The sequence below is a fragment of the Anguilla anguilla genome, chromosome 14 (genome assembly GCF_013347855.1).
Source record: "Anguilla anguilla isolate fAngAng1 chromosome 14, fAngAng1.pri, whole genome shotgun sequence".
Taxonomy (NCBI): Eukaryota; Metazoa; Chordata; class Actinopteri; order Anguilliformes; family Anguillidae; genus Anguilla; species Anguilla anguilla.
In genome coordinates this window covers 30,197,498-30,209,076 of record NC_049214.1, presented here as the reverse complement: position 1 = coordinate 30,209,076, position 11,579 = coordinate 30,197,498, and the positions used below count along the sequence as shown (strand labels likewise).

General features: G+C 43.3%; 1 protein-coding gene across 2 annotated transcripts; it reads left to right on the top strand.

Annotated features, from left to right (window-relative positions):
• Window positions 1-480: 480 nt before the first annotated feature.
• zbtb43 (zinc finger and BTB domain containing 43) lies at window positions 481-10,754 on the top strand. 2 transcript variants are annotated; one of them, XM_035391721.1, is made up of 2 exons: window positions 481-683; window positions 3,668-10,754. In XM_035391721.1, the coding sequence occupies exon 2, from the start codon at window positions 3,686-3,688 to the stop codon at window positions 4,994-4,996; it is 1,311 nt and encodes a 436-aa protein (XP_035247612.1). In that variant the 5' UTR covers window positions 481-683; window positions 3,668-3,685; the 3' UTR covers window positions 4,997-10,754. The 2 variants fall into 2 exon arrangements, with proteins under 2 accessions (XP_035247612.1, XP_035247613.1); XM_035391722.1 differs by lacking the exon at window positions 481-683 and adding an exon at window positions 700-1,130.
• The last annotated feature ends 825 nt before the right edge of the window (window positions 10,755-11,579 follow it).

Sequence of the window (11,579 nt, the reverse complement as noted above, 5' to 3'; positions counted from 1 at the left end):
AAAGATATAATAATAAAATAAATTATGGATAACCATATACTCGGTTTTATTAAAGGATATGTAGATGAATGAACGTGAATAATAAATTTGCATAATCGTGTCTGCCTTAATTGTTCTTTGTTTCTGTCTTCTCTTTTTTATCTACAGTAGGCCCTATTGTTTCTCCAGAAAATCGGCGATCTCCCCCGTTTTCCCTCATTTCTCCTTTTCTATAAATTTTTTAAATGTCAGCTTCCTTCTTTTCTCAGCCGAAAAAATCAGGCGAAACTCCAGGCATCGCGTGCAACGTTACACGAACCTCATTTACAGTAAAGCACCCGGCTCTCGGAGCATCCTTGGCATAGCCTACCACGATTTGGCAACCATGTTAGGGAGGGAGGGTTTGTTTACAGTGTACGCCGTGTGGCATGCGGGGGACTGGATTCGTTTTTGGGTCAACATTGCGTAGACGCTGCGCAGATGTAGTAATCAGTAAGTCAACTCGCCGATTCTTTATTCCGTTCGCTGACATCACCAGCCCATCCGCGTACTATGAGCATCGGTCAAACTGCGCATCTGAAGGGAGGGCAAGCCCACATCTGCGCAGTGACGTCACGCTTTCAGAGCGAAATCCGGTGGAACTCGGAAGACAATCAGCCTGCTGGCCGTGGATTCCACGACAAATTATGAAAATGATCATGCAGGTGAGGCGAAACGGTCTGTTCCTCAGGTCCAAAACACGTTCAGACACCGTTGGTTGTTTTCAGGTCTTCCACAGCGCAAGAAAACGAGCCGAAACGCCGCCCCGTCTAAGCTAACATGCTAACAAGCTAGCTAACCAGCGAGCTGTGTAAATATAGCTAACTGGTTAGCGTGTTAAGAATTATCGCCAGCTGAATTGATTCGAATTAGGTTAACAAGCTATGCATTCATTGCTTTGCATTTGGCCAAATTAATACACGCCTGTAAATATTCGTCGTTTAGGGAGTAAGCCGCTAAGTATTGTGTTCGATAGGAAAATAATATCTAGTTATCAGTGTTCCCGTATCTGTTATGGCTTCTCTCAACAATAGCTATCGATAGCTCGCAACAAGCGAAAAAGCCTAAATATGACTGGGGATATTTACTCGTAAGTTAAATGTAAATGAAAGGTAAGCATTTACCGTTTTCTCGTATATATTGACAAGAGTTTATTCTAACGATCTATCTACTTTAATAGCTAATTATAATTCTGCTTATTTCTAGTTGACGCTTGCTAACGTTACCAGTTAGCAGGCTGCTGAGCTCTAGAAAGGGAGGAGCTAGTAAGGTTAAACGAATATGTTAAGGCAAGTGGGCTATGTTTAGCCAAAACATGTATTTGTAAATCGAAAAATATTGTGTGCGTGTTTGTGTGTGACTTAATCACGCCTTTGTGTGAAGAAAATGCACGTCCGTCTTCTTCACTGTGGCACTTGTGTGTGACAGTGTTTATTGTAGCATTGTTTTATACAATGATGCTTTGTTTCGATTACACAATAGACAATTTATGTATATTGGAGTTCATGTATCTAAAGCCTTTTTGTAAAGTTATACACTATCCCTGCTAAGGATGACTGCTAAATTAATGCGGACATAAATCCGGCAATATAATGTGATATTCGATAGGAATTTTCGGACAACCTTCTCAACACTCTAAAAGACGCTCAAGAATTCCAGAGCCATATCAGAAATCTCAAAAACACCCTGGGTCAGTGGTTCCAAAATTGTGGATCGTGGGAGGGATTGAGTTGTGTCGTGAGATAATGTAACCTCTGAGGAAATAATGAACAGATTATTATACACGCTGTAGGTTCATACCAGTCAAATTAAACTCTGGTTACACGCAGTGCTTTAGCTTAGGCGGTGCGCGCAGATGTTTTGACGTATTAATGATACGTTCATTTTTAATAGTTTGGGTCGTGGGATCTGCAAGTTTGGGAACCACTCACCTGGGCTACCAGTTATGTGTGTATTGGGGGTAGGGGTGAACTTTACACTAGGAAGTAAATAAACGCAGAACAGATGGCAGCTGGGCATTGTGTTCCTCCATGATCAATTTGTTCTTCTTGCACAGACTGGGTGAAACATTCTGTCAGAACTGTGAGCGTATACTACACAAGTCCTGAAGCATGCTAATTTATGCTAATTTATCCCCGGAAGTGGAAAGCCCATCTAATTGGAAGCCATTGGCTCTGCATGCACTGGGCCTTAAGAGCCACCCTGGTAACAGTGTGTTGTGGGACCCCCCCCCCGGAATTTGTTTGAGCTACCAGCAGTGTGAATTGTTAAGCTAAATTGCTAATGTAAATATGATCAACTGCACGTGACCTGTAAACCATAAAATCAACCCTAGGTTTTGAGGTGAAAATGTAGATCAACAATTGCAGTTTTGTACTTCTTGCAGTTTTTCCAGTAAACAATTGGAATAAAAAAAATGATAGGTTCGCACTCAAAATGAGAATGGGATGCAATGATTTATTGACCATTTAAAACCCAGGAGCAGCACAAATGTTTTGGCTATTCACCACCTTTGTTGTTTGTCCACTTAGTGCCTGTGGAGGTGCACTCAAATAATCATTAATCATAATTCAGTTAAGTGATTACTTCCTAAAGAGTAGATAAGCCTTCTTAACATGAATAAGTGCTAGTACAAACGACATGAAATTACATTTGTATTAAGTATGTCAGCCAATAAGCCATCATGAATGGAGGGTCAACCCATAGAAGGGTCAACCCATATTTGAATCCCCCATGTGGCCAGGGGTTCAGGTTCTTGCCATGGCCCTTTCTGTGCTGTGATCCCCTTTTGTCTGCTTTCACCCTTCTGAATCAAGTGGAAAAAATGGAGGTCAGATTGCTGTCCCTTTAAAAAAGGACAAGTGAGCAGTGTTCTGTGTGTGTGTGTGAGAATGTAGACCGGTACATGCCTGTCAGATGTCACCTCATCAGCTGTTCCACACTCCCCTGGTCCAGCTGCGTAGTGTGTCAAGGGCGGCAGTAATTATGGATCTGGGCTTGTTACTCAAAATTTGTGGGTTTGATTCCCAGCTGCAGATTGTACTCTTGAGCAAGGTACTTAACCTGAATTTAGTAAAATATTAAGCTGTGTAAATGGATTGCATGTGAAAGTGGAACCTGTGTCAGTCTGGATAAGGTCGTCTGCTAATTTCCGAAAATGTAATGTCAGGGGTTTGTACGAGAAGACTTTATCGGTGCAGGCTCATTGCGGTAGTCGCTCTTGTAATTGTAAGCCCCTTAATGACTTTTGTGAAGGTGCATCAAATTGGAAGGTTTTGGCTTTAATGGTAGGGAGACAGAACTTCAGTGTAAAGAATACAGAGCTGAGTATCTGGTGAATGTAGAAAATCTGTGCTGGCGTGACACTCCAGGCAATAATGCACCACTCTGCAGGGCTGCTGACCACAGTCAGCACTGGCAAGATCACTGTTCCATACATGAGCACAGGGCACCTCACTTCACCGCTAGTGTTCCAGCAGGACGGGTCACCTGGCAGTTCTGCAGGCACATATAGTGTTTATGTGGCTCTGTTCTTAACTAAAGTTCTAATGGAAGCCACCACTGTTACCCCTGCTTTCCTCTGAATCTCTTTCTTGCAGAATTGCTGTACTCGTTATTTATGTTTTCTCTTTGCTCCCTGCCACCAAAGGTCTAGAACACCGTCGCCATGGAGTCTGAGACCAACTCATTCCGCGTGGAATTCCCAGACTTCTCGTGTTCCATCCTGCAGAAGCTGAACCAGCAGCGGCAGCTGGGCCAGCTGTGCGACATCACCGTGGTGATCCAGGGCCGGCACTACCGGGCGCACCGGGCCGTGCTGGCGGCCAGCTCGCCGTACTTCTGCGACCAGGTGCTGCTGAAGAACAGCATGCGCGTGGTGCTGCCCGACGTCATGCACCACTGCGTGTTCGAGGGCCTGCTCCAGTCCTGCTACACGGGGAGCCTGCAGCTGCCCGCGGGCGAGGTGGTGGGGTACCTGACGGCCGCCAGCTTCCTGCAGATGTGGCACGTGGTGGACAAGTGCACCGAGCTGCTGGGTGGCCAGCGGTCCTGCTCCGGCAGCGACCGCGACCGCCTGTCCCCCGGCGACGGCAACGACGACGACAGCGCCAGCGAGGGCCTGGAGGCGGAGCCGCACGGGGAGTTCCTCCCCGACCCCAGAGACGGCGGGGGGGAGACGGACCGGCCCACGGAGAACGGCTCGCCCGCGACGTCGTCGGAGCAGGGGGGCGGGGAGGACGGCGAAGGGGGCGGGGCCGGGGCGGGGTTCCAGTACGCCCGGCCTGCTTACATCCAGCCCAGCATCATGTCCCACCGCAGGTGGATCCAGGTGAAGGCGGAGCGGCTGGAGCAGGAGGGCTGCCAGGGCTTCTCAGGGGCGGGGGACCCTGAGGGAGCTCACGATCCAGACTCGGGGGACCTGAGCCAGGCCTCCCCCGCCTTCGGTGCTGACCTGGAGGAGAAACTGGGCGGCAGGCCGGAGGAGCCCCTGGACTTCTATGGAGCCTCCATGGAGGAGTTCGGCGGCGACCAGGCCGGGGGTCCCCTAGACGTTGACGCCCTCGAAGACGACCCGGATGGAGACGGGGGCGGAGGAGCAGGAAGCGGGGTGGACGACGGGGCGGATCCCGCGGCCGGCCTCCACGGGGAGGCCTCGCACCAGGGCCTGGGCTCGGTCTACAAGCTGTACCCGTGCCAGTGCGGGAAGAGCTTCACCCACAAGAGCCAGCGGGACCGGCACATGAGCATGCACCTGGGGCTGCGGCCCTACGGCTGCGCCGTCTGCGGCAAGCGCTTCAAGATGAAGCACCACCTGGTCGGCCACGTCAAGATCCACACGGGCATCAAGCCCTACGAGTGCAGCGTCTGCAGCAAGAGGTTCATGTGGCGGGACAGCTTCAACCGCCACGTGTCCTCGTGCACCCGAGCGCACCAGGCCCGACGTGCCTCCGGCGAGCAGCCCAACCAGATCTGCTGATCCAGGGACCCGGGGAACAGCCTAACCACCTGATCTGCTGTGTCCACATGGAACAGTTAAACCAGATCTGCTGATCCAGGAAATCTTGTGTACAGCTCAACCCAAGCAGATCCGTCGATCCAGGAACCCAAGGAACAGCCTAACCACCTGATCTGCTGATCCGTGTGTCCACATGGAACAGTTAAACCAGATCTGCTGATCCAGGAAACCTGTGGAACAGCGTAACAATGAGATCTGCTCATCCAGGACTGTGGGAAACGGCTCAACAACCTGATCTGCTGGTCTAGGAAATCTGGGGAATAGCATAATAATGGAATCTGCTGATTCTGGACCCTGGGGAACAGCTTAAAGCCAGATCTGATGGTCCAGGTATCCCTAGGAAACCATTAAACCAGGTTTGCTGATCTAGGAAACGTTGGGAACAGCCTAACAGTACGATCTGTAAATCCAGGACCCCGGGGGAACAGCTCAACAGCTGTTCCCCGTAAATCCAGGACCCCGGGGAACAGCTCAACAGCATGATACGCTGATCTAGGCTGATCCTCTCAGATTCCGCATCACCAGACTGACCAACACACTGACCTCCACTGCATTAACTTTTTAACCTCGGGCACAGGGACCTCAATGTGTGCAAGTGCTAGCTGTGCAAGTATGGTAGTGCTGGGAGAGAGAGGTTTCCTCAATACTATTATGGGCGAAGCAACAGTGAATCCACAACTTATTTTCAAGCAATCAAAAAGATTTTTTTTTTCCCTCCATGGCAACACGCAATGATTGGTGGAAAGCAGCGATGCTGATTGTGTGTAGTTCTTCTGCCCACTTTTGGTTTCACGGAGCCTCGGTCTGCTGTCACTACAGAAGCAAAGATATGGAGATTTGTACAAAACTGCAATATGGCACCTCTTTGAAATTTGTGTCTGGGCCTTTCTTCCTTTGTGTATTTCCTGGTGACATACTTGTTTTGTTTTTTGTTTGTTTTGTTTTTATCTCTGCTTTTCCAAATGCATTTTTTCCTGATCAAAACTTCATCATTCTGCTCTAAGACCCCACTTAAAGTTCACACAGTAGGTCTTGATTGTTAAGGTCAGCTCTTTAGAACAGATGGAATTTATTTCTTACTACCTTTTTATATTTAACAGGTGACTTCCACAAAGGAAACAAGAAATTCATACATCTTTCCTTCTATAATTTTTTTTTATTTTAAGTTATTTTGGGTTTGGGTGATGTTCTAAAAAAATATTTCAATAATAAATTAAAAATGTACAGTTGCATGGTCTGATCTTCATCTAAGTCACAATAGACAAACACATTCTGCTTAATAACACACAATCTAAACATTCTCCATTCAGACTGGAAAAAGTACGTGAACCCCTTTATCTAGTAACTGGCAGGACTTTAGCAGCAGTAACCCCCAACAAATGTTTCCTATAGCTGCCGATCAGACTTGCACATTGGTTAGGAGAAAGTTTAGACCATTCCTCCTTACAAAACTGCTTGAATAGCTCTCTTTAGGCCATGCCACAACATCTCAATTGGGTTAAGGTCTGGACTGCGACGTGGTCATTCTAAAACATGATTTTTATTGTTTAAATCATTCTGTTGTTGATTTAGTCATGTGTTTTTGGTCATTGCCAACTTCTGTTAAGCTTCAGGTGATGGACCGCTACCCTGACATTCTCCTGTAAAATTTCTTAATTTAATTTTGAATTCTTTGTTGCATCAGTGCTTGCAATCTGTTTAGGCCCTGAAGCAGAGCAGTCCCTAACCATGATGCTCTCTCCACCATGCTTCACATTTGGGATGAGGTTTTGGTGTTGGCGAGCAGTTCCCTCCAAACATAGCATTGTGCATTTCTGCAAAAAAAGTTCCACTTTTTTCCTCATCCGTCCATAGAACATTGTCACAGAAGCGTTGTGGAACATCCAGGTGGTCTTTCAGAAACTTGACACGTGCAACAAAAAAAAAACATTTTCAGCATTGCACGCTGCTGTCTTTTTGTGATCTTTGCAGTATGCCCACTCCTAGGGAGAGTAGCAACAGTACTGAATTTCCTCCATTTGTAGACAGTTTGTCTTATTGTGGATTGATGAACACCCAGACCTTTAGAAAGGCCTTTGTTGTCTTTTCCAGCTTTATGCATCTCTACCATTCTTCTTCTAAGGTCCTCTGAAAATTGTTTTGTTCAGGGGGTGGTTCATCTGAACATGTGTGAGAAGAACAGAGTCTGTCAGTAACCAAATTTTGTGTGCCTTTTTCATAGGGCAGGGCTCTTCCAGACCACACCTCGAATCTCATCTCATTGATTGGAACACCTGACTCCAATAACGTTTTGGGGTAGTCATTAGCCTCACATACTTTTTCCAACCTAGACTGTGAATGTTTGAATGATGCATTCAGTATTGACAAGAAGAAGTACAGTTATTCATTTGGAATTAGTATAAGCTGATTGTGTTAGTCTATCATTGTGACTTAGATGAAGATCAGACTACATTTAATGAGTAATTAATGCAAAAATCCAGGTAATTCCAAAGGGATCACAAACTTTTTCTTGCAGTTATACAGCTGCGAAAGTAAGACTGGGCACTTAGAGTGCTGACATAACATGGTCAGATGTGCATTAAGGCCAAGGGAATTCAAAGGATACGTATGTATTAATTTTGTATTTGGTAGTTGATGGAAATTTCTGAGTACATGGAGATTTCAGTATTTTTTGGTTCTCACCAGGGTTAAAAAGCTCGGAATAAGGCAGCTGTGATGCTATCTTACACAAACAAACAAAAAACAGAGGAGCTGTACCAATCATGGAGTACATTGATAAGAACTAGTACAACAACCCCAGTGGTGATTGGTTGATACTTTCTGGCTGCTCCTGACAATTCATACAGGGATCTTGGAAGTATAGCCAGGAAGTATCCACAAATCATATTTGGTGTTGTTCTGCTCATCGTTAAGAGTAAGGTGACATCACAGCCATCTTACTCCTATTTCATTATCTCTGGTTTTCACTAGAGTTAGCTGGACACCGGGGAGTGTCATTCACACTCCTCAAAAGGATATTACCTCGTATGTACACCTGCAGTTCTCCTGCAGTGTTTCTATTTACAGGGTTTACACTGAAATCAAGTTTATAAATTCCATGACTTTCCATGTCATTTAAATTTTAAGGACAAATGTTATGATTTTCAGGGATTTATTATTGGGCCAATAGTTAGGGCTGCTTTGAGCTATAGGGCTACTTTTTCAAGTTGGGCAGAAATAGCTAAGCACATCACTACTGCCAAGACCCACCAGTAACCGATCACTTCTGTTTGTGGATTTTTTTTTTGCTTGTTAATGTACAGACTGTTTGGCCTCCCGGTAACATTGCAGGACTAGATATTAAGTGACGTCAAGCTAGTGAGCTAGCAGAAAAGAATGATTTGCATGTTTTAATTGAGTTTCTTTATTTGCCTGATTTCTGTGTTTTAAGGACAGTAGAATATTTGAGCACTTTTCGTTGACTTTTACATGACTTCTGGGCCGAACATATTTTCAAGGATTTTCAAGGACTGTGGGAACCCTGTATTTAACTTAAGTAATATGAAAGAGTTATATATTTTAGCTTATAATAATAGTGTTTATATTGGAGATTTCATGTGGTTAAATCACTATTTCAGGATAAATCAAGCATACCCTTTACATGGGTATGTGACCAGTGGTTCATTTTTGTGCCAGGAAGCAATTGAAATAATGTTTGCTTTTGGCAGTACTTAATGGTGTAAGATCTCTTGACTGAGGTTTTCTATCAGTAATCGGTTACAGGTATTAAACCTCATTGTTTGTCTTTGAATGAGGTGACTAGATATTTGCAGTATCTTGAAAAGTGTATAGCTGAATATGTAGTCATATAGGACACGTCCTTAATACGTATATATATTTTTGGGTAGTTACCATAAAACATCTGAAAAGGGACATTCTGTAAATAAGAGTTTTGGGAAACAAATACATTTCTTTTTATACAGATATATAGCCAATATACACTGAAACATGTTTACATTTCATCTTCGCTGATGACTGTTTTATACGATTGATTTTGTCACTCTTTCTTACATTTTAGGGAAACTCTTTCTGCTGGTGTTTAAATGGAGCCTTTAAAGGCCTTTACAGGCTGAAGGGTGGATGAAACTTGATTCAATCTACAGGTTCACCTCTAAAACAAAGCCGCGCCTGCTACAGTTAATCCGAAAGGATGGTTTCTTTAAAATAAAATCAAAATAAACTTCTCAGGTGATCAACCCAAAGCCAACCTTACAGTGCTAAACTGACAGTGCGGAAACGCACAGAGTATAATGATCCTGCCTTCGACACGCAAAAGCTTCTACGCATGCATGTTTAAACATGTAGCGTATCTGATAGCCTGCTTCTGCCATGAAGATCTTTTACATAGTTTTCAGCTCAGCTGGTTATGGGTAACAGTTCCAAGGTTTAGACATTTAGTCTGCGTTCACAGACCATTACTGATGTTAATATTTTAAAATTCTGAGTATTCTTTGGGTCCCAAGATCAAATGTACAAGTTAACAAAATCCTATTTCTTTCTTCCAAAAGCAACTATGAAACTAGTTTTTTTACCTAATATCTCTACTTCTTAGTCTCTATCTCTGTCTGCCTCATTCACTCACACTTGATTTCCTAGGCAGAAGCATTAATAATTATTTTAACAGCATGAAAAGCAATTATAAGGCTACAATCTTATTGTTCTTCCGTTTTGTGTACAAGCTTGGATATGCTGATCCAAGCGGTTGAGTATTGATATTCCAATAGCCGAATTGATATTTGGCCTCAAGTGATTATGTTGGAATTTTTTTAATGTCATAATCGGCAGTAGAGGAAAGTGCTTTGATTTATTTTTTTTAAGTCTCACTTTTTATTAAGTTCAAAACTACTCTTCATGGACTGCTTAATGGAATGGTTTGGTTTTTCTGTAGGTACGTTAAAAAACAGACAATCTTGTAAAGGTGAATTTTGGGAGCTCGGTTTTGATTTTAGGAAAATGTTGGTATAAAAAAAATCTAATTTTAAACTGTGCACTTAAGTTGTTAAAAGCACTGCAAATATTGTCTGTTGTGAGGTATAGTGAGAGGGTGGTTAATTATCCAGAAGGAAGTGATATCAGGCTGGTCAGATATTGTTTGCATGGATTTTGTTTAATGTATGTTCCCTTTTTTGTCATCCTTCACTTGTACCGTTGTCCACAAATCTGTTAATGTTTAAATTAGATACTTGTACGTTTCACAGGGATTCTTGAACACGTAATGTGTGGTTTAAAATCATGAGCAGACCGTTGTAAGAAGTTCCAGCTGGGGAGTTCATTTAGATTACATTAAAATATGAATAAAAAAACTATTTTGATTCTGTCAGTGTGACAGAAATAGTTGACTATATAAATGAAGGGTGTCATGGAAAATACAAGATGACCCACAAAAAGCTAATTGTTTATTAAAAAAAAAGGTTAAATGAATACATTGAGGAGCATGGAGAAGCAGGTTTGCAGTGCTGTCCTGTAAGGTCAATGGCATTAAAACTACCTCAAAATGATCTTTGTCTGTCCTTTGTTAAAATGGAGTCAATAAAAAAGAAAAAAATGGTTTGGCTTATCGAGTTTTTCCAGGATACTCCTCACACTGTGGCCGTTTAGAACCTTCTTCTTATAGAAGAAAATTGTTACGTTTTGTGCAAATGTGAGTTTCAGCAATAAATGTGTCCTTGTTTCACCCTCAGATCAGCTTCATTGGGTTATGTTATTTCTTCAATAGGCACTCTTGCCCCTGGAGCAGCAAAAATATCTGAAATATTATGTAACCTATTTCACAAGTTAGATGTCTTTTGGTGCTAAAGCACCTTTATCATTGATAAAATGGTGTTTACCTGGAATTCAAACCACATACTTCCCTGGCACAGCAACTCAACTGCTTCATCAATAAATAGAACAGAATTTATTTATATGGTGGGTTTTACAGAGTAGTTGTCACAGTTTGCTTCAAAGTCTACCTTGGCTGAAAGTCCAGTGAAGCAAGCCAGAGGCAACAATGACAAGGAAAAACTTCCCAGAAGACATGTACGAAAAAAACGTTGGAAAGAACCAGAAGTGGTAGGGGAGCATCCACCACTGGCCAACTCAGGTTGTGAAGGTTAGGGTTGGGGTTTAGAAGGGGTAGGGGACTTGGAACTTCAGACTAGATAACCTGCATCTAGAGAATTAATAAATATTCCAGGCTTGTAAGGTTGAAGCATATCTGATAAATCCAGAATCCATATCTGATAAGTCCAGAATGGCCATTGACCTACTGTAAATGTAATATGCTGGCTAAATAAATGCATTTATACCAGACATGGTCTTAACAGTATTGGGAAAACTTCTTTACTAAGGAATTCACAAGCGGACGTTTGAGTTGTGATGTCTTGTGATGTCCCCTATCAAGGATGATTTTTGAATCACTGATAGGAATGCATAATGCCTGCAGAACTTACCTGGATATAGGGGGTTCTAATCTTGTGCAAACATCTTAAAATGGCTCGTCATACATGTCCTAATGAGCCTATTG